The 21,899-nt window shown below is 53.3% G+C and overlaps 1 protein-coding gene across 10 annotated transcripts; it reads left to right on the forward strand.

Annotated features, from left to right (window-relative positions):
• Window positions 1–1,420: 1,420 nt before the first annotated feature.
• On the forward strand, window positions 1,421–20,897 carry TPD52L2 (TPD52 like 2). Of its 10 annotated transcripts, XM_084888795.1 has the most exons (11): window positions 1,425–1,571; window positions 2,423–2,559; window positions 4,941–5,086; window positions 7,415–7,563; window positions 8,429–8,488; window positions 12,683–12,784; window positions 15,661–15,690; window positions 16,295–16,321; window positions 17,700–17,741; window positions 18,883–18,931; window positions 19,416–20,897. In XM_084888795.1, the coding sequence occupies exons 2-11, from the start codon at window positions 2,553–2,555 to the stop codon at window positions 19,509–19,511; spliced, it is 708 nt and encodes a 235-aa protein (XP_084744921.1). In that variant the 5' UTR covers window positions 1,425–1,571; window positions 2,423–2,552; the 3' UTR covers window positions 19,512–20,897. The 10 variants fall into 10 exon arrangements, with proteins under 10 accessions (XP_084744919.1, XP_084744920.1, XP_084744915.1 ...); XM_084888789.1 differs by lacking the exon at window positions 2,423–2,559 and having other exon boundaries at window positions 1,422–1,571; XM_084888796.1 differs by lacking the exon at window positions 2,423–2,559 and having other exon boundaries at window positions 1,425–1,605.
• The last annotated feature ends 1,002 nt before the right edge of the window (window positions 20,898–21,899 follow it).

Raw genomic sequence — 21,899 nt, forward strand, 5'->3', positions numbered from 1 at the left:
GCACCAGGGCAGGACACGGCCACGGTGCAGCCTGGCAGGCATAAGCAGAGGTGGGTACATAAGGTGACCTCCAGTACAGGAATATGCCTGCAGGAGGTGAGTTTTGAGCTGAGTCAGGAAGGAGTTAGGTGAAGGAAGTGGCTTCCATACCTGGGGATCAGAGTGGCCTGGCTGGAATCGGGGAATACAATTCCTGAAGAGTCAAATCCTAAAGGGTTTGAAAACCATTTAAGGATTTTGCTTTCAGGGGCAATTAGGAAAGGAAGAAGGGAAGTTGTGGGATTGTCTTTGGGGGACTGGTTGCCTGACGGTTGCACATCTCTCTTTTGATAAGTTAGGCAAGTTAGACTCTTGTTCCAGAATCGGCTGGAAGCCCCTCAACTAACTGAATGACCTTGGCAAGTTACTCCAACTTATAAGGTTCTCCCTCCTCTCAATTGGTGGGCGGAGTTATGACTTTACTGGCATCTGTCACAGAGACATCTCCAAGACATTGAGCCATCAATCAGCGCGTGCCAAAGTGTCCTGGAGCCCATCCCTTCCTGTTCTGCCCTGGGTCCAACCCTCTCCTGTTCCTCCCCTGAAAAGGACCCCCAGACCAGCCACCTGCTGCTGATCCTCCATGTCCAGGTAGCAGCCCGGCTGGGTCCATCCCCCCTCCCAACTCCTTCAATTCTGATTTCTCTACCTCCGTAATGAGTCCCGCTCATTACTGGGGAATAAACTTTATTTTAAAATATCTTGGTGGTCAGTTTCCTGCGCCTCAAACCTTACTCAATCTCAGCTTACTCATCTGTAAAATGGGAGGGTTCCAGCTGGTTCACCTGTGGGTGACAAGCTCAAGTCAAGGGTGCACGGGCCGACGCAGGGCGTGCCCAGCCCTGTCAGCTGCGCGTGCTCGACGCCCGGTGAAGGCCGCAGCGTTTGCAGGGCAAGAGGACATCTCACGGTCACCCCTTTTTCTGCACAGCTCCAATTACCCCCCCCCCCATCCCAGTAAATGTGCGCACTAAAAAAGAAAAAAATGGCAGACCGGGGACGAGGCTAACCCCAAAGTCAGGAGATCGGGCCTCGGAGGAATCACAAGCGGTCTGAGTCGGATTCTCAAGCCCTGGCTCTCTTAGGCCGCGGGAGGCACCCTCGAGGCCTCCAGGGGCCTGTGAGAAGGGTTTCCCTGGCGCCATGTTGGCCGCTCTTCCCAATTCCCACCTCCCGCGGGCTCCTCTGGGCCGTTCTGCGGTGGAGTCGGCCTCGGAGGGATTTCCTCAGAACCCGCCTCTCTTCCTGCGTCGCTCTTTGCTTTAGCCAATCAGGTTGGAGGAGATGAACCGACACCGGACGAAGAATGCCCTTATTGGACAGCGCTCGTGGGGGCGGGACGAAAATGGAGCGCGCGTCAAAGCGGAAGTGGGCTGTCGCACCGTTGATTACGTATTGCCACGGCGGCTGTAGCGGTTCCGCTGGCTGGTGTGTGCGCGGCGAGCGGCTCCAGTGCGGCCCGCGTCCGAGACCCCCGCCGCGACTCCCGCCGTGGCTGGGCCGCCGTGCGATCATGGACTCTGCTGGCCAAGGTAGCTGGGGGCCCGGCGCCTCCGCCCTCCCCAGGTCGGCTCTCGGACTCTCGGACTCTCCTCCTCCGCTCTTCCCGCGGCCCCTCTCGGCTCCCGGGCGCCCGACCGCCGAGCTTCCCGATCTCCCGATGATCGTGGCGTGTGTGATCCACTCCCAGCTTGGACCGCCGCGAGGAGGTCCCCAGGCACCTTCCCTGTCCCCGGAGTTTTGGGTGGTCCTCCTTCCAGGCAGCGCTCGTTATAACCCCGCCCGGCGCCGGCCGGTCCGCGGAGTCCCTCCACCTGGCCCTGAGCCGAGGTGGTGTGCGCGGCTCCCCGAGGGGAGGGGAGACGGTCCTCGCGTTCGGCGCAGCGCCCCTCGGGTGACATCGCTCTCGGAGCCCAGCCTGCTAGAGGTTGTGTGTGGGAGGGAGGAGCAGTGAGTCAGGGGCACACCCAGTTTACATGACCTGTTTCCAGACAGACACCCCCAGATCCGTTTGAGAAGGCCGCTGGAGGTGGCGAGGACTCGGGAGATTAAATCTTGAGAAGGCGATAACCAGTTAGTTTATCTCCCATTACGATTCTCTAGCGAGGGGATGCTAAGTTTCTATTTACATAACGACACCGGGTAATTGCAGGGTGCTACTGGTTGACCTTATCAGCATACTAATTAGACATAATTTCTGGATTCTGATACTATTCTGTAGGTTTTCCTACTTATGACGTCTATTTATAAAATAGTTGAGCGTCAGAAGTTAAGCATCACAAGCACTGGGTTCTGATCATGAGAATGACAGACATTCACTGAGCACCTATGTGCCAAGCACCATAGTAAGCCTGCTTCTCAAATGATCTTTTTCCATTTTCAGAGTAACCCTTAGAGATTGGTGCTTGTATTGCTCCCACCTGCAGAGGGTTTTACAGGCTTAGAGAGCTGGGGCTGGCCTAGGGTAAGGACCCCCCTGTGGCTCCAGCCCCAAGCCTGTTCTCTGTGCTGGCATGTTCGGTGAGTGCCCAGTTTCTACCCCGGGGTGGGGGGTTGACTTCCATGGGTTCAAATTTGCAGAAACTGTCCAAGGGCCGCCGCTGTCATTGTCGTCGTCGTCGTCTTCTTCTTCTTCTTCTTCTTCTTGTAGTAGAAGAGAAACATTTTAGAGATTTTAAGGCATTTACTGAATTTGAGTAGCTTCAATATAGTGGATACAATGATGATGTAAAATTATGTAGGTTGATACCAGTTAAAATTCAGAATCTGTTGATTTAAAAGTGGATATGCTTTGTTTTGTAAATATCTGTTGAGTACCAAGGAGGAGCCCAGCTGGAGCTGTGTGGGTGGGGCATGTGAAGGGAACAGGACAGCTGGCTAAGTGGAGCATCTTTGATTTTAAGTGCCTTCCATCTAATTTTAGCAGATTCTGGCATTTCTACAGTAGACAAACACTTTTACTTCTCTCTAAACTTCATGCTTTTTAAAAATATATATATTGATGAATCTGATTTGGCTCAGTGAATAGAGCGTCAGCCTGCGGACTGAAGGATCCCAGGTTCGATTCCGGTCGAGGGCATGTGCCTTGGTTGCAGGCACATCCCCAGTGAGAGATGTGCAGGAGGCAGCTGATCGATGTCTCTCTCTCATCGATGTTTCTAACTCCCTTCCTCTCTGTAAAAACAATCAATAAAATATGTTTAAAAAAATAAATAATAAATAAAAATATATACATGTTCTTATTGATTTTGAGAGAGAAGGGAAGGGATATAGAGATAGAAACATCAATGGGAGAGGAACATTGATCAGCTGCCTCCTGCACACCCTCTACTGGAGAAGGAGTCTGCCACCCAGGCATGTGCCCTGACCAAGAATTGACCTTTTGGGTCATAGGTCGACTCTCAGCTGCTGAGCCATGCAAGCCAGGCAATTTCATTTAGTTTTGTTATTCTTAGTGGTTGTTTTTTTAAAATATATTTTTAAAAAATTTTTTTGTTGTTTTCAGAGAGGAAGGGAGAGGAAGAGAAAGAGAGAAACATCAACAATGAGAGAAAATTACCGATCGCCTGTTTCCTGCACACCCTTTACTGGGGATGGAGCCTACAACCTGGACATGTGCTCTTGACAGGAATTGAACCTGGGACCTTCATTTCTCAGGCCGACACTCTATCCACTAAGCCAAACAGGCTAGGGCTAAAATATTTTTATTGATCTCAGAGAGGAAGGAAGAGATAGGTAGAAACCTCAATAATGAGAGAGAATCATCAATCCGCTGCCTCCTACATACCCCACATGGAATCAAGCCTGCATCTCAGACATGTGCCCAGACCTGGATTTGAACCGTGACCTCCTAATTCATAGGTTGACGCTCAACTACTGAGTCATGCTGGTCGGGCTCGTTTACTTTTAAAGGTGTAAGACACCAGACAAAGGCTGTTTCATCAAAGAGAAGATGTTCTCAGTGCTGATGATATAAAAGTACTAAATGACAATTATGTGGTCAGAGTAGGAAAGGACTGGAGTAGACCTCATTTTCCTTTGTGAGATCTTGTAAACTTTCAGTGCAGACAGGAAGATGCGCTTAGTAAGGAAAAGTCGTGGCTGCAGAAATGTGAACCTGATTGGGGTGTAGCGGAGGAGTGTGGAGTCGTGCGCGGGTCCACAAGGGGCGAGGTCCAGCGTGGACGGGAGGGCATTTCCATGCTGCCGACTCCCTGCAGGGCTAGATGGCTGACCTGTGCTCCTGTGTGTAAGTGTAGCATGGGCTTGGGCAGGCCAGGTGCTTGGAAAGTGGTGCTTGTGTTCACAGCTGTATTATGTTCTTTTCCTCCAGAAATGACAGCTGCTAGATTGGGCTGCTTTGTAGCAAAGTGTTCCTGTCTTAGAAGATAGTGTTCTGGCAGGGGAAGCAGAGGAAGGGTATGGCTGCCTTGCACCAGCATTTCCAGGCCCTGAAGCAGCATCTGGGGTGGTCTGGGGTGTGGCTGTCCTCAGTCAGATGGACCAAACATGTTCACAGGCCTTTCAGAGAAGAGGCAGTGTTAGTGCTCACCCCTCCCTGCCACCTGCCTTTTACCCTTTCTTTCTTTTTTCTTTTTTTTTTTTAATATATATTTTATTGATTTTGTACAGAGAGGAAGGGAGAGAGATAGAGAGTTAGAAACATCGATGAGAGAGAGTCATCGATCAGCCGCCTCTTGCACACCCCCTACTGGGGATATGCCCGCAACCAAGGTACCTGCCCTTGACCGGAATCGAACCCGGGACCCTTCAGTCCCCAAGCCGACGCTCTATCCATTGAGCCAAACCGGTTTCGGCTTACCCTTTCTTTCTCCTCCATCCTAGGCACTTCTCCATAACTTCTTACTTGGCACTTTCTGGCCTCGTTTTGTCTCTGGCAGATATCAACCTGAATTCTCCTAACAAAGGTCTGTTGTCCGACTCCATGACGGATGTCCCTGTTGACACGGCAGTGGCTGCCCAGACTCCGGCTGTCGAGGGTCTGACGGAAGCTGAGGAGGAGGAATTGAAGGCCGAGCTCATGAAGGTTCTGTGTCTTGGCTGGCTGTCCTGGGGTACATGAGGGCAGAGTGCTGGCTGTGCCCTGGAGAAACTGCTCTTTGCAGCCCTGGCTGTGTCTGTGCCCAGCCCCTCATGGGTGCACATGGGCAGCTGCTGGCGCACACCACCCACTGGGGCTTCTCTGTTGGAGTTAACACCTGACATTTTCAAGACGCCACAATCTTATTGCCCCCGGATCTTAATTTCTCTTTCAAAAACACCTTTTTGTAAAAAATACTTAATGTGATCTTTTTAAAGTGAAAGTCCTTTAAGAGAAAATAGGAATTAACAAAAGCCTTTAAATTTAATTTTTATTCATACCCACTAACAAAGAGTTTCTTTTCTCTGTGTGATACAGTCTGACAGTGACTCAGTTGATATTCCAGAGTCTGGGAAATGGTCTTGTGAATATCTGACGGTGTTTGTCACAGGCCTCTGCTGTCTCCAGAGACAAGCCCCATCTTAATGCATCCCCGCCCCGTCCGAGGTCTGAACAGAGCTGGTTGTGCAGACCGGTCTCAGCCAGGACCAGGTTTCAGGTCACAGGAAAGCATGTGGCTGTTTCTGAATTGAACAGTGGTTAAGAGAGAAGCAGTAAGAAGTCCAAGGACATGTATGCTTTGTATTTTACTTCAAATATGTTGGCATTGAGACTAAAGCCACCAGGTCTTTTTCAGAGTTGGATTGCAGAGTAGAGTCACTCTTATGTTACTTAAAACTTTAAACTTGCATGTTCCAGGACAATATGACCATGTGCTTCAGAGTCCTGTTTGTCATGACACCAGTGGAGTCTTCTGGTCACTGGTTGTAACTGATTGAGTGACTGGTAATAGTCTGGCCTTAGATGATACTGTGTTGTTGTTTTTTTTGTTTTGTTTTGTTTTTGTTTTTTTAAAATATATATTTTATTGATTTTTCTTACAGAGAGGAAGGGAGAGGGATAGAGAGCTAGAAACGTCGATGAGAGAGAAACATCGACCAGCTGCCTCTTGCACACCCCCTACTGGGGATGTGCCCGCAACCAATGTACATGCCCTTGACCGGAATCGAACCTGGGACCTTTCAGTCCGCAAACCGACGCTCTACCGTGGAGCCAAACCGGTTTCGGCTGATACTGTGTTTTTAAATTATTTATTGTTTCAACTATTTTCTAAAGCAGAATATAGGGATATTCGGGGCTCTACAATACACTGTTTTTAGTGCCTTAATCCAAACAAGCACTTTTTTATTTAAAAAAATATACATTTTATTGATTTTTTTACAGAGAAGAAGGGAGAAGGATAGAGAGTTAGAAACATGGATGAGACAGAAATTTTAATCAGCTGCCTCCTGTACACCCCTGTGCCCACAACCAAGGTACATGCCCTTGACTGGAATCGAACCTGGGACCCTTGAGTCCACAGACCAACGCACTATCCATTGAGCCAAACCAGTCAGGGCAAACAAGCACTTTTTAAAGAAAGGGACTGTTCACATAGGAGCTGGAAATGCTGAGAACTCTAGTGAGGTTCTAATGGATGTTTCCTTCTCGTGTCACTCTTTTTTTCTTTTTTAGAAAATACTTCCATTGAACTTTTAGAGAGAGAGGAAGGGAGAGGGAGAGGCAGAAACAATGTGAGAGCTGCCTCCTTTACAACCCCCGCTGGGGATCAAGCCCACAGTCTGCACATGTACCCTGATGGGAATTTTACCCCAACCTCTCGGGATGGGGACGACACCCAACCGAGCCACACTGGCCTGGGCTTTTTTTCTTTCCTTTTTTAAAGACTTGAGGAGGTTCAGGATCCTTGAACACAAAAGTGAATTTACTTTTGGCTTGTGGAACTGGCTATCGCCAAGGCCTGGAGCTGACCTCAGGAGCACAGACACTGTGATTGGGCTGGTTCATGTCACCTGGGTTTCTGGCCATCTGTCTGCTCCTTCCTTCCTGCTGCATAAGGAGCTCCCCTGCCCCCATGCAAATGGGGCTGGCTGCCAGATGTTCTAGCCTCTGCTGTCCAATCCCAGAGGAAGAGGGCTTCTCTCCTCTGACCCTGTGCCCGGCCCAGGGCAGAGCTCTGGGAGGCCTTTCTCAGTCTCCCCCTGGTTGGCATGGTGATCGGTAGCCCTAACAGAGCCACTTGGCTTGGGGTGAGACAGTTGTGCAGAAGAAATTGTATTGGTACCAGACAAAAACATGTCTGCTGGTGACGCTATCTCTGAGCTGTAAGGGGACAGTTCTTGGGTAACTGAGAACCCCGTATCGCATTGTATGAGAATGTCAATCACTTCCTGCGAGAGTGGAGCTAATCATGTCAACTTCGTGCTTGTGCAGGTGGAAGAGGAAATTGTCACCCTGCGCCAGGTCCTGGCGGCCAAGGAGAGGCGCTGCGGAGAGCTGAGGAGGAAACTGGGCCCCTCTGCTTCGGAGGGCCTGAGGCAGAGCCTGTCCAGGAGCTGGCGCGACGTGCAGGTCTCGAGCGCGTAGGTGCTGCTCTGCGGCAGGGCGCCCCGTGGTTGGAGAGCGAAGCACAGTGTGGTGCCTCTGTCCTGTCGATGGGGTGTTAGTTCTTGAGGACTAGGTGCCTCCCAGGAACGGGGACCAAATGCGCCTGTTTGGAAGCAGCCAGCCAGGAGCCTTGCGACCTTGACCTAGCAACTGTGCTCCCATTTACTCAGCTCAGTCAGATGTTTTGTAAAAGGTGGATGGACACAGCTAGTTGTCCAAGTGGAAATAGACAAGAATATGTGTCGAGTCCAAATTTGAGAGCACACGAATGAGGTCCTTGATGAGACTGACTGCTGTGGTCCCCAGAGCGGAGCGTCTGCTCTGGTGGACACGAGTCCTTATGAGGTGTGATCAGCCAAGGCCGCTCACAGATGTGCTCAGCTCTGACCTCAGGCGGCGCGGCCCTGTGGCTCCTCAGTGGCCCTCCGAGGTGAGGAGCGCCTCCCCCTGTTTGAAAGGCCTTCCCCACAGAGAGGCAGCCACTCTCCATAAGTCTCACCTGGAAAAACCCCAGTTCTGTCTTAGGAAATGATGGGCTCTGGACCCCAAAGGGTGACTGCCACCAGTGCCCTCACAGCAGTGCTCCCCAAGAGCCATCTTCCATTGGGTGACCCAGGCACTCCCTCGGCCTGATGGGAAAGAACCGGTCTGTTCTACTGTCGCCTCCCCCGGCCCCACCGGGGCGGCATAGCAGGTGCTAAGCAGAAGCCGTGGCCCTGTCCTCTGTTCGCGGACTGTCTCTGCTCCTGCCAGTCCGTGCTCCGTTGGAATTTCACTTGCAGGTTGAAACCAGAGTTGAAAGTTTTTCTAAACAATTCACCACAGACTTTCTGTTTTTAGCTATGTGAAAACGTCTGAGAAACTTGGAGAGTGGAATGAGAGAATGACCCAGTCGGACCTGTGAGTGCCTTTGCCATCAGCACCTCCCTCCCCTTTCTTCTCAACACACCTTTCAGGGGCAAGCGAGCTGTGTACACTGGGCTCAAACCTAACTGATTTCCTGGCTCCTTTTCATAACGTTTTTCCCCTCTTAAACACGAATGAAACGACCCTTCATTCACGTGGCCACCAGACCACACAGAACACACCTCTTTGCCTGGCACCATCCATTAAAGAAGAGCCTGGGGCCCTAGCCAGTGTGGCTCGGTGGATAGAGCGTTGGCCTGTGGACTGAAGGGTCCCAGGTTTGGTTCCGGTCAGGGGCACAGGCCCGGGTTGTGGGCTCGATCCCCAGTGGGGGGCGTGCAGGAGGCAGCCAATCGGTTTTTTTCTCTGACCATTGATGTTTCTACCTCTCTCTCCCTCTTCCTCTCTGACATCAATAAAAATATATTTTAAAAAGTGCCTCTGGATGGCCAGCAGCCTCTCTCCTCAGAGACTCCTCAGCTTTTAAAGGCGGGGTGTGGCTGATAGCATCCGCATCAATGTAGATGGTGGCTTTTTTTTTGGTCCTGCTTCCTTCCCCTGCAGACCTCGTTCCAGCTGCAGGGCCTGTGGAGCTTCACTAGTTCTTAAGGATTCTTCAAGTCAGGGTTGGTGTAGGCCGTGCCTGTGGGTTCCTGAAGGAGTCCCTTGGCCTGAGAGGCTCCGAGCTGTCAGCCACACAGAAGCAGCAGTGCAGGATACAGGGTAGAGCTCTGGTTGAGAATCACAGTGATGTACCATCTGAGATCCTTCGACGAGATAATAGAACTTCATCAGATCATAACTCTTCAAACCTTGTGGGGCAGTGTTTAAGAACGGCCACTTTCTGGTGTTTTTCTGTCTTGTTCAGACGGAAGTGCTGTCATGGTTGCCAGCAGAAAGCCCGTCCGTGTTGGGCTGAAAGAAAACAGTTGCTACCCAGCTTCTGGAGGTGCCTGAGACCCCATGTGGGGCCTCTGCAGCCTGGTGTGCCCAAGGGCCTCTGACTGTGCCTGTTTTCTGCTGTTTGTGCAGTTTGATAGACAGCTGGCCGTGGCGGTGGGTGTTGTAGCTGTGGGCAGGATTCGGCGATACTGGCGGGTCCACTCAGTGGTTGTCACCAGATCACTCGGTGCAGACTTCATCATGAAATCACCTTTGGAGACTTCGGTGCTGCTCTAAAACCAGCCAACGCCCTGTTTCCAATAGCTGCAACGCTCACTCCCGGGAGAGGAGCCCATGGCTCTGGGCGTGGACATGTGGCCAGCAGCCTGGCCTTGCCGTGCATTTCACCAGGCAGTGCCGTTCTCCCGAAGTTTCGCGCTGGTTCTGCTGGTGGGAAAGTCCTCAGATGCTTCCAGGCTGAAGGCGTTTCTAAACAATTCCCCACAGACTGTTTTTAGCTATGTGAAAACTTCTGCAGGGACCGCCCAGGAGGAGGGCCACAGGCCTGGGTGCTTGGCCAGAGCCCCCATGGTGTCACTGCAAGATAGCTGGCCCAGTGTCCGAGGGGCAAATGCAATGGGGTGAGCCCATCTCCTCGACTGTGGGTCCTGCTCTGGAACCGTGCTGGAAGGAAGCAGTTTAAGTGCTAGTGATCTTGTCAGCCAACACCACACCCCCCTTTGCCCCCTTTTTAAACATTTTTATGGATTTCAGAGAGGAAGGGAGAGGGAGAGAGAGACATCAGTGATAAGAGAGAAGGATTAATTGGCTGCCTCCTGCACCCATGTGCCCTGACTGAGAATCGAACCGTGACGTCCTGGTTCATGGGTCAACACTCAACCACTGAGCCATGCCTGCTAGGCCTTTTTTTTTTCAAGTTCATCCAACGAATGAATTGATTTTATCATATACAACCTAACCCCCCAGCCCCAGTAGCTTAAGTGGAAGAGTGATACAGTGCTTAGAGTGACACTGGGCTGTCCGGGCGTGCTTCACTCCCGGGCCTATGGGTTTCTGATATGCTCTTGGCTACAGATGAAGGGACAGATGGAATATAAGACAGGGGAACCACGCCGAGACTGGTTTGGCTCAGTGGATAGAGCGTCAGCCTGCGGACTGAAAGGTCCCGGGTTCGATTCCAGTCGGGGGCATGTACCTTGGTTGCGGGCACATCCTCACTGGGGGGTGTGCAAGAGGCAGCCAATCGATGTCTCTGTCTCATCTATGTTTCTGGCTCTCTATCCCTCTCTCTTCCTCTCTGTAAGAAATCAATAAAATATATGAAATAAATTTAAAAAAAAGAGAGACGGGAACCGTCAACCCTATTGGCACGTGATACAAAGACCAGACACTAGACTAAGGGCGCATTCTCGGGTTAGGCCCTTCTTTAAAAATATTTTTTTATTGATTTAAGAGAGGGAGAGAGAAACATCATTGATGAGAGAATCATTGATTGGCTGCCTTCTGCATGCCCCACACGGGATCAAGCCTGCAACCCATGCATGTGCCCTGACCAGGAATCAAGCTGTGACCTCGACTCCCAATCCGAGTCGAGCCAGCTGAGCCATTGAATTCCTTTTATAGGTAGATCTTAACTGAAGCTGAACTGAGAGGGCACCACGTGAATTCCACAGTCCCAAGTTAACTCAGTATTGTCACAATATTGATTTTTTCGCTTGCAGACAGAAAGCACAGCTAAAGACTGTCCGTCTAAGGGTGGGGAGGTCTTGCCTGTCGAGGAGCTCGGGGGCCTTCCGTTCTCCCCACAGTGGCTCTGTTCTCAGCTCCTCCTTTTTCCTGTGAGGGGGCTCCCTGCCCACTGTGGGTCTCATGGGTTCTTGCTGTGACCAGACCTGAACTACCTGCCCATCCTTGTTGGGGATGGGGTAGCCTCCAAGGGAAGGTGCCCAGAGGAGGCTGCTATTTTTCGGGACTCTACACCATGTTTTCCTAAAAGGTGGAAGTGATTCCCAAAGTGAGCGCAGGGCTGCATAGACAAGCGGGCAAGCATAGTGGGGTGACTTACCTGATTCAGACTCCGGCTCTGCCCCAGGCCTGTCCCATTGGTCTCTGATGGGTGGTGCCCTTGGAGTCACCCACAGGATGTCCTCGTCACCAAAGACTCGAGGTGCAGGCCCACGCTTTTCTTTTGGGCTTCACTTTCCCAGCTTCGCCTCATGAGCACAAATAGAGGTCTGTAAGGCTCTTACTTTTTACCAGAGGCCCGGTGCATGAATTTGTGCACGGGTGGAGGCCCTTGGTGTGGCCTGCAGAAATCAGGCTCCAGCCTCACAGCCCTGCAGCCCCGCCTTGGCCTGGCGCCACCTCTACCCCCTCACCTGCTCCACCATCCCGCTGTGGTGCTGTGGTGCTGCTCTCATCAGTGCTCATCGGGGCTGGCAGTACCTCCATTGCTGTCCGCTGCCAGCACCACATTACTGATGCCCATCATGTTCTGTGCCGCCCCCCTGGTGGTCAGCACACATCATAACGAGTGGTCAAATGATTGCCCAAAGGAACAATTTGCATATTAGGCTTTTATTATATAGGATTTCTGATTTTTAAAAAAATATTTTTATTGATTTCAGAGAGGAAGGGAGAGGATGACAGAGATAGAAACATCAGTGATGAGAGAGAATCATTGATCAGCTGCCTCCTGCACGCCCCACACTGGGGATCGAGTCTGCAACCTGGGCTTGTGCCCTTGACTAGAATTGAACCCAGGACCCTTCAGTCCACATGCCAATGCTCTATCCATTGAGCCACACCAGCCAGACCAGGCTCTTCTTTAAATGCTCAGGTGCTGGCACTGTCCTCCACATTCGCTGTATGGGAAAAGGCTGGGCTGGGGATGTCTGCTGGATTTGTAAAGAGGTGGTGTGTCCTTTGTCCCCTTGCACCTGGGGTTTTTGAGTGTCCGTGGTTCTGGTGCGGAAGTCTGTTTCTTGCAGATAATATGTTAACTCCTTTGAAATGAAAGCACTTCCTTAGGTGAGCCTTGAGTTGGGGGTGCTCAGGCAGGCACTGTGAGTTGTGCCCCAAAGAAGCTCTCGAGCTATTCTTCCACCGGCTGTGCTGGGAGCTGCTGCCCGCCCTGCCCTACCTGCTGCTTCGCCTGGGTTGCCGGTCTTGGTGGGCGCTGAGGCAGGTCTTGGTGTGGGTCGCAGCTCCAGGCAAAGATGCTGACAGGTTCGAGGGTGGTGGCTGCCCCTTGTGTTAGTTGGGTAACTGTGCTTCTTCCTCCAGCTACAAGAGGACTCAGGAGACTCTCTCTCAGGCGGGACAGAAGACTTCAGCTGCCCTGTCCACCATGGGCTCTGCCATCAGCAGGAAGCTCGGGGACATGAGGTAGGAGACTCCCCTCCCCCAACCTCTCCATCCTGAGGCCTGGACTAGTCAGCCGAGGTTTTCAGGCTTTTAGATCTCTTAGAGGTTCTGTGGGGAGCCTGCTGAGCCCCAGGGCTCAGGTGCACATGCCTCACAGCCCCTCAGCAACCATAGGTGTGGCCACGCTAGCCCCCAGCCAGTCAGTTCATGACCTTCATTTGCAGCATGTGTCTGCTCCCGCTGGCTGCCTCTTTACCTTTTTATATTGCTCAGGGGCACGTGGTCACTGTGCCTGTGGCTAACTTCTGATGATTGGGATCGGGTGAAAGCTGGTGCTTCTCTTGGAAGTTCCGTGGGGAGAATGACTACAGCCTAGAGGGCAGCATCTGGTGGGCGCCTGCCAGGACAGGTCCAGGACGAGCTCGGTGTCTCCTCAGAGTGTGTGATCAGGTATCAGACAGTGTGGCCACAGGCAGGGCCCCAACAGAATGTTCTCCCTCATAGCCACCAAAGGTGCTTCTTGCAGAGGACCTGGGGCCAGGGAGGGAGTGCGGAGCGGCTCAGGCACGTGGTGACTGCTGGGCAGCATCCATCCCAGCCTGCTGGCTGCGCCCTCTGCCACCTGGTCTCTGGGCCGAGGAGCAGAGGCCAGGGTGTGGATTCTGGCTCAGCTGCCCCTGCCGTGCCCTTGGCAAGGCCTCTCTCTAGAAGTTGTTAGGACAAGATACGCATCACTGAGTAATGGTGGGCAGTGCAGGCCATCGCCAGCGCTCTTGGTCTGACCCCACACTTGGGACCAGGCCCCCTACTTCTTCATTTCAGGGAATGCCTCCCTGTAGCCCCCATCCCATCCTGAGAGAAACACTGGCTGTTGTTGCCCGTGGGTTTGGAGTATTGAGTGTGGCGTTGCGGTCCACCGTACTCTGACCCCTCCTCTCTGCCCCGCTCGGGTTGGGCATTTCCCTGGCTCACAGACCTGCAAGTGCCAGTTAGCAAGAGGTGAAGACAGATGCTAACAACCCCGGGACCCAGCCCAGCAGAGGACAACTTGTGCCAGAGCCCTGCTCACTTGTTTGTTTTTGTTAGTTCTCACCCGAGCATGTTTTTCCCCCATTGGTTTTTAGAGAGAGTGGAAGGAAGGGAGAGAGAGAGAAATGTTGATGTGAAAGAGACACATTGATTGGTTGCCTCCCACATACATCCCAACTGCAGGGCCGGGGATTGAAACTGCAACCCAGGTATGTGCCCTGATCAGGAATCAAAGCCGTAACCCTTGGGCATCAGGCTGACATTCTATCCACTGAGCCACACCAGCCAGGGCTCTGCTCACCTTTTATTTCTGTTTGTTATAATGATCCTTCTCCAACTTTATTTTGAAAAATCCCCAACTTCTGGAGAAGCTCAGTAACTGTAGGCAGTCTGTGTGTTCCTCCCATGCCTGGACTGCACCTTCCCACACCGGGGTCCTGGCTGTTTCCGGTAGTGGGGGTCCCTGTGGGATGCCCTATAATGCACGCCCTGCCCGCCGTGGACTCTCCCCCCCCCCCCCTCGCTTCGGCTCTGCGCTCTCAGCAAGGAGGGTCTGTGGTGATTGCTCCCACAGGCTGCACACTGAGCTGCTAGGACTTGCCTGGGTGTGTTCCTGTAAGGACACCCGTTTGAAATTAGATGGGACGCCGGCACTGCTGCATTCTGGGATGCCTGCTTTGGCCACCTGAGCCGTGCTGTGGTAAGCCCGGTGATGGAATTTTATTGCCCCTGGTGACTTGGCCGTACCCCCAGGGCCTGCCGAGAGGCTGGCCCTCCCAGGACCCTGGAATGAGCAGCAGGCCAGGTCTGCCTAAGTGGTGTGGTCACAGCATTGAGGGAGCAGTAAGAATCTGCTGCATGCGTGCGCCTCTGCTGGCTTGTGCTCCTCTTCTCTTCCCCGTGCGTGTGTTCATGGCGTCCTGGGGGACATGGGGGGGTAGGCCGCTTCCATGGCAGTTGTGCACACTGCTGCTCTGGGAGGACTGCACGTCCTTTGTCTGCTCCGAGAACCGGGATTGGCCGCTAACCTGTGGCATGGCCAGCAGGGAGCAGGCTTCTGGTCACAGTGACGCCGGGATGGCCTGCACATGGTGACCACACTGTACCTGCCACTTGTGCAGTTTGAACATGCGCTGTGTGTGCCTGGGGCAGCGGGGTGGGGGAGGAGAGCAGGTTGAGTTTAAGATGCTTAGAGGGATTGACCTGGTGTGTCTCACCCTGGAGACTTCTGTATTCCAGTGGTGCTATGAGCATTGGCTGCTCAGGGTTTCTTTCTTTTTCTTTTTTTTTCTTCTTTTTTTAATATATTTTATTGAGTTTTTACAGAGAGGAAGAGAGAGGGATAGAGCATTAGAAACATCAATCAGCTGCCCCTTGCACACCTCCCATTGGGGATTTGCCCGCAACCAAGGTACATGCCCTTGACCGGAATCAAACCCGGGACCCTTCAGTCTGCAGGCCTACGCTCTATCCACTGAGCCACACCGGTTTTGGCTGGCCGCTCAGGGTTTCTGATGTGTCCCTGTTGTCTTGCTATGTGGTCTCAGGTGGTTGAGGCTGAGGCCCATTAACTTCCCCAGCTTAGAGTTTGAGGTTGCAAGTTCACCACTTCTTGCATGAAAGGTTTAGAGAGGTTTGCACCATGAGTTTGGTGCTAGGTGATCCCTCATGGGCCACTGCATTGAGGTGTTCAGGGCCAGGTCTCTCAGAAAGCGGCTCTGTGCTGGAGTCCACAGTGCACTGTCCAGGAGCAGCCCTGTCTGGCCTTTTGCATGCCCTGGGTGTGAGGTGTGGGCGTGGGAAAGGGGACTGCATTTAGGCCAGGGATTCGGTCTCTACCTTCTCTGACATTAGCTCTCCACCCACAGAGAGGAGCAAGCCCTGCTGCCCACCGAGTGGTAGACACATCAGGCCCTGTGACTGCACACGTCTTGCTTCCAAAATGACTTCCATGTTGGGGCCGCCTCCAGAGAGGAGGAGGCGGCCATGTCCTTCCTGGGCCCCATCTGTGGACGCATGCTCATCTCTGGGATGGCTTCCGTTACCCATGGCGATGGGCCCAGAGTGCAGGGGACTCGGCCCGAGGGTGCCAGGTCCTGTCGCAGTAGGTGCTGTTTGTGTGTGCAGCGTGTCACCGGGCATGGCTGGCTCCTCCAGGTGGCGGAACCCAGCGGGCGTATCCCACACCTCTGCACTGCTCCACCCTTCAGGGCTTTTCCTTCCAGCCTCTGCATAGGTACAGGCACCTGGGTTCCTTGTGCGTGATCGTATCCAGGAAGGCAAGAGCCATGGGGCCGGGCAGTTTGCAGCTGTGTGCGTGAGGGAGCAGCAGCCTCCTGGAGTTGGGGCTTGGGAGACGAGGTGGAGGCAGGGCGCTTGTGCTGTCCTGCCAGGCAGTGTCCAGACCAGAGGGTGGCTCTAGAGCTGAGTGCAGGGGCAGGGCGGGCATTGGCCTTCTTTTCTAACATTCGTTTCTTCTCTCTTCCTGCTGCCAACTGTCAGGGCGCGTCCTTTCTCACAGTCCTTTAGGTAAGACTGATGCTGGACACGTCTGTGCACAGCTTCTCTGCTTCAGGCCAGGTGGGCTCTGCCAGCCTGTGGGAGGCTGTTCTGGACAAAGGTGGTGAGGGGCCGGAACTGCCCAGGGCGGCCCCTGTCCAGCACAGTGAGGCCAGCACTGCTCCGGAGCACACTGGCTTCTCGAGCTGTGGTCCCTGAGGGGTCATCACTGGCCATTCGGTCAGTGCAGGGACGCCTTTCCAACAAAGACATGCTCCTACCAGGGCACTCTTTTTTTAAAAATATATTTTATTGTTTTTTTTACAGTGAGGAAGGGAGAGGGATAGAGAGAAACATCGATGAGAGAGAATTATTGATCAGCTGCCTCCTGCACACCCCCAGCTGGTGATGTGCCCGCAACCAAGATACATGCCCTTGACTGGAATCGAACCCAGGACCCTTCAGTCCGCAGGCTGACGCCAAACCGGTTTCGGCCTACCTGGGCACTCTTGCTGGCCTCCTCCAACCAACAACAGAGTGTCCGTCTAAGTCCTTCGTGCGTCGGCGCTGTCCCTCCCTCAGCTCCCCTCCCCCCAGTTTAGACCCCAAAAGAGCCATGTTCACGTAGGAGGGTCGGACTGACCTTGGGCTGCCGTGCTTCCTGCATCCTGTTTCCCTTGTGATTGTTTTTCAGTATGTTTTTATTGATGTCAGAGAGAGGAAGGGAGAGAGAAGCATCAGTGATGAGAGAGAACCATCCATCAGCTCCTCTTGCATGCCCCCTACTGGGGATCGAGCTTGCAACCTGGGCCTGGGCCCTGGCTGGGTGGGAATTGAACCACGGGCCTCTTGGTTCATGGGTGGATGCTCAACCACAGAGCCACGCCATCTGGGCGAGTTTCCCTCGTTTATGACTCGAGGGCCCTCTCTGCACCAGCGCAGCACGAAGCCCAGTCAGTGTTGTCGGCAACTCTCGGTGTCTCCGGCACTCGGAAGTCACGCTCTTCTGGACCCTCAGTTCAGAACTCTCTGTGACCGCGTGCTTTTCCCCTGAAGCACTTGGGCTTGGTGGTTTCTCTTTTTCTGAAGTCTTTAACTTGCTGTGAAGTAAGGAAGGACATCTGACGCCCATTTGTCCAAAGCTTGTCTAGTGCCCCAGTCTGAAGTCTCCATCAGCAGTGTCGCCCCTCAGGAGTGACTGGAGCGGGGAGAGGAGCTGTGGGTCGAGATTTCCTCCTGGTGAGAGGCCTTACCAGGCTTTGTGCTCGTTCCAGTTGTTGGGGGGGAGGGTCCTGCCACCCTGCTGCAAAGGTGGGCTTCTCCGTGGTCTGGGCTGAGGAACCGTGAGTGCTGATCTGTCCTCACCCTAACTTGCTTCCTTCTCTGCTTTTGCCATGCTCGCAAGCAGCAGCTACTCCATCCGCCACTCAAAAAGTATGCCAGCCATGAGGTAATGTGTGCTCTCGCCTGGAGCTCCCAGAGTCGGGGGGGGGGGGAGGGGGGGAGAGCACGCGGCCTCCCATGCCTCTAAACGGATTAGGGTTGGAAAGACCCCTCTGAGACCAAAGAACTAGTGGGGGTGTGCCAACGGGGCTCCGTCTGGAATTTTCCAGGACTGCCTGCAGGGTTGGGCTAGGGAAGGGCGGAGGCTCCCACACCTACCTGGCATCCAGGAGGCAGCAGGTGTCTCCAAGTCGTCTTTATTTTATTTTTTTCCAGAGAGGAAGGAAGAGACATAGAAACATAAATGATGAGAGAGAATCATGGATCAGCTGCCTCTTGGCATGCTCCCTACTGGAGGTCAAGCCCACATCCTGGCATGTGCCCTTGACCAGAATCAAGCCAGGGACCCTTCAGTGCGCAGACCAGTACTCTATCCACTGAACCACACCAGCTAGGGCTCTCCCAAGTCTTTTTATGGAGACGTTTTATCTGCTTTGTGGCCAGTTTTCTCCCGCTAGCTCTGCAGTGCAGCCATGGCTCTCAGCGGAGCCCATCTTTGTTACAAGACTAGCAGCTGCCACACCACAGAGCTGGCTGGGAGTCCTTGATGGGTGGGTGGTCTTTAGAGCCCAGGGCTCTGAGCAGTGAGGGGAGCTGGGTCAGATCAGGTCAGCTTGCTCCTTCAGCCTCCTTACCACCCTCTTTTCCCAGAATGCCTCGTTTTTTTTCTGGCTTCGTTCTAAGAGATGAGTGTGAACACACACACAGCTTTCCTAACCCCAGCACGGGTGCATTTACCAGTAGGGTGGAGCAGAGGCGAGCCCCGTGTTCACCCGCTGCCCAGGGCTCTGCAGCTCACCCATGTCAAGTCTGGGTCTCACCAGCTGGTAGCATTCAGATCTCTGTCCCTGTGGCTGGTGAGCGTGGCTGACCCGGTTCTGACCTGGTGCCACCTCTGGAGTGACCTTGGCTGGGTTCTCTGCAGGGGGTACCCCTCCCCTTCTGTCTAGTCACGTCTTTGCAGTGAAACCTCAGGATGTACTTAAGAGTCTTTCTGGAGGAAAACCCTAATCCTGAGGCCCTTCAAGTTCAGGATGCCGCACAGCTGTGGGCTCCTCACACTGACTGCTCCCTCTCTCTCTTTGAAGGAATTCTGCCACCTTCAAGTCACTTGAAGACCGAGTTGGGACCATCAAGGTAACTACCTGGATCGTTTGCTTCTCCTGATGGGTGGGACTTGTCAGGTAGACTGACAATCATTGCAGACTCCCAGGCAGTAAGGGAGCTAACACGGAAGCCCTGTTCCTTCCATCCTTTCCCCAGAACCAGCACTGCCACGTCCCCGCCAGGATGTGACATGGGCCCATCAGGGCAGAGAGCAGTTCCTTCCCACAGGCCCTCACGGTGCCTGCCCTCCACCCGCCCTGCCCGCATCCACTGGTCTCTGCTCCGTTTGTCACTTTGTGATCCCAGAAAGTCATAAGTGGGGCCGTGGGGGTGCTGCAGCATTCCCTGGAGATGCATCCAGCCTGTTGCCGTGTCAGTGGTTTGTTCTCTTGTGCTAGTCAGCGTTCATGGTTTGTGAACTTGTGTAGAGAATTGAACACCATGAGTTCCAGGGGCTGCCTGGCACTGTGGGCTCTGTCTCAGGTTTTTCCTTCTGGTCTTTTCCCATCTGTAGTCTAAGGTGGTGGGTGGCAATGAGAATGACAGTGACAGCTTCCCCTCCCCGACTGGGAGTGGCGACAAGCCCCTGCCCGACCACGTGCCCTTCTAAGCCTGAAGCAGCTTTGCCGGCCACGGAGCAAGTGCGGGCCTGCCCTCATCGCCACGACAGCCACTGCGCAAGGGAGCAACGGCAGCTGCAGGAGGAATGGAGCGCTTTGAGGACAGTCATGCCGTCACATGTGGACGTGGCCCCTGCACGTGCATGACTTAGAGAACAGTCTTGTGTACAGATGCTTCACACTAAAGTCATAGATGCAACAATCACTGTGCCATCCTTCCCGGGGCCAGGAAGTGGACCTGGGGGGCAGACAGAGCCACGTTCCCTTGGCGGTCATGTTCATGAGAATGCCGGAACACTGGGAAGGGCGGGTGGACAGTGAGTGGTGTTTCTAACTCTTCCTTCCCTGAGCCACGAAGGCAGCGTCTTCCAGAAGCCCCATCTGCCTGCAGCTTTCATTTCACAATGCCAACCGAGAAAACTGTCCATTTCCTGAGATCCTCCAAAAGAAGCTATCGGCTGCCTCATTCTCACACTAGTGATCTAGCTTTAGCAAAAGCAAATCTTTATTTTTTAAAAGCAGTGGATTTTTCAAAATTTAAAATTAAGCAAAACAGCTTTAGCCTCATCATTATAGGATTATTTGTTTGGACTCAAGCTAAAATACAAGCCTTATATCACCTAATGCTTATTTGTTTATACTGTTTTTATATGTACAAGTGAGAGTGCTTTAGCAGGTTCTGGCACTGACAGAGTTCTGCATCTGCCTGCGGGGCCGCGAGCCTGCGCCAGTGGTGTGTTTTGTTTCACTAACGCACTCCCAGTGTGTGGGACTCGCTCTTCTCTCCTCAACAGTCCTCGCCAGTGGGCTCCTGGGCCTCGGGGTGGCGATAGGAGAAAGAAAAGCCAGCACCTTACAGTGCTGCCTTGCAGGCCTGACCAGGCGCAGCTGGCACGTCACTCAATGGCTCCAGCTGTGTTGGCTGTTCAGGTGCACTCGAGAAGTGCACGGACCCTGCAGGGCGGGGTCTGGGTCAGCTGACCTCTGCTGTTGCCTTTTCTCAGGAGCTACAAAGATCTCTCCCATTTTGAAGCTGCCACATCCCAGCAGCCTCACCCAAGACCCCGGATGTCAGTGTGTCTGGAGGGGCAGCTTGTGCCTTCCTGGTTCTCGGCGGGCCCAGGCCTGGCCTGCCTGCGTGTGATGGGTGCACCCTGGGGAGAAGCCAGCAGCTCAGTGACTGCGTTGGTCGACTGCTCTGGGCCTGAGTGCCTGCTGGTCACCTCACCCTGGGGACCCGTGGTCCACCTGGTGTTCTTCCTTCAGAGTCAGAGTCTCAGACTCCTGGTGGAGGCAGGAGGCAGGGCTACAACTGATTTGTCTTTTCCATAAAGTAAATAATGGGCAATTTGCCAATAAAGCATTCCTTCAGCTTGTGTGACATGTCTGTCTTTATGCAGAAAGGTGATGGGAGAGTGGCACAGGAGCTAACAGGCATTCCTGCTGTTGTGGGCCTGCACCCTCGGGGAGGCAGGGAGGAAGTAGGTGATCTCAGATACAAATTGCAGACCTTCTGTGCTGTGAGCACCTGAGGACATAAAGGATAAACTGTGGGTTCTTTGGGGAAGGGGCGTGGAGGCTGAGGGGGAACTAGCCACGTTACAGATTGGGTCAGGGCTGAGCTGCAGGAGTTGAACAAGCAGCAGGATTCGCTGCATGGAAGGAGGTCGCCTGGGAGAGAACTGCTGCTTGGAGTCCCCACGCGTGTAGCTGCAGTTATCGGAGCTGGTGCTGCGCACGGCAGCCACACATCCTGTGGGCAGGTGTAGGGGGTTCACGAGGGAAGAATGGGCTTGTTGACCTATCCTCGCAACCCCACGCTAGAGCTGGAACCACATGAAGGGAGTGACCAGTACATGACAAAGTCCAAAAAGAAGAAGGAGTGGAGCAAAGAGGAGCTGTTTGTCCGGTGGGCAAACAGCTGCCAAGGCAGATCTGCCTCTAATGGGGATCCAGCGATTTGAAATGATAAGGCGTGCTTAGAAACCTGCCTGTTCCCTCGCCCATCCCCCACCCAGCCTCTGTGGCCATTATTATTTGTCCCATGTCCAGTGTTTCTTCGTGTAGTAGTGTATTCTCATTCCCTTCCCCTTCTTGCTCCAAAGATGCCACACAGTGCCCTTACTGCTATGTCCCGAGTGCCAGCTGCACCCACCTCTGAGGCCCTTGTGTGAGCCTCCATTCCTTGCTGCCCATGGCTTCACATGTGCCCATTCCTGATGTCTTGGGTGTTCACAGTAGGAAACTCCTTTACTGGAAACATTAGACTTTTGGGATCAGAAAGCCAGACTTGCCCCAGATGTAACAGCAGGAAAAGTTGGTGACTTCCAGAAATTATCTAATAATCCCCAGCATGACAGTCCATTACAGCAGCTGGT

This window comes from Pipistrellus hanaki (assembly GCF_964339955.1).
Source record: "Pipistrellus hanaki genome assembly, chromosome: 6".
Taxonomy (NCBI): Eukaryota; Metazoa; Chordata; class Mammalia; order Chiroptera; family Vespertilionidae; genus Pipistrellus; species Pipistrellus hanaki.

Excerpts from the sequence above, each read along its gene's own strand:
- TPD52L2 (XM_084888789.1), top strand. Across the intron at positions 5,087-7,414 it reads TGAAGGCCGAGCTCATGAAG|GTGGAAGAGGAAATTGTCAC; the intron begins GTTCTGTGTCTT and ends GTGCTTGTGCAG. Across the intron at positions 17,742-18,882 it reads AAAAGTATGCCAGCCATGAG|GAATTCTGCCACCTTCAAGT; the intron begins GTAATGTGTGCT and ends CTCTCTTTGAAG.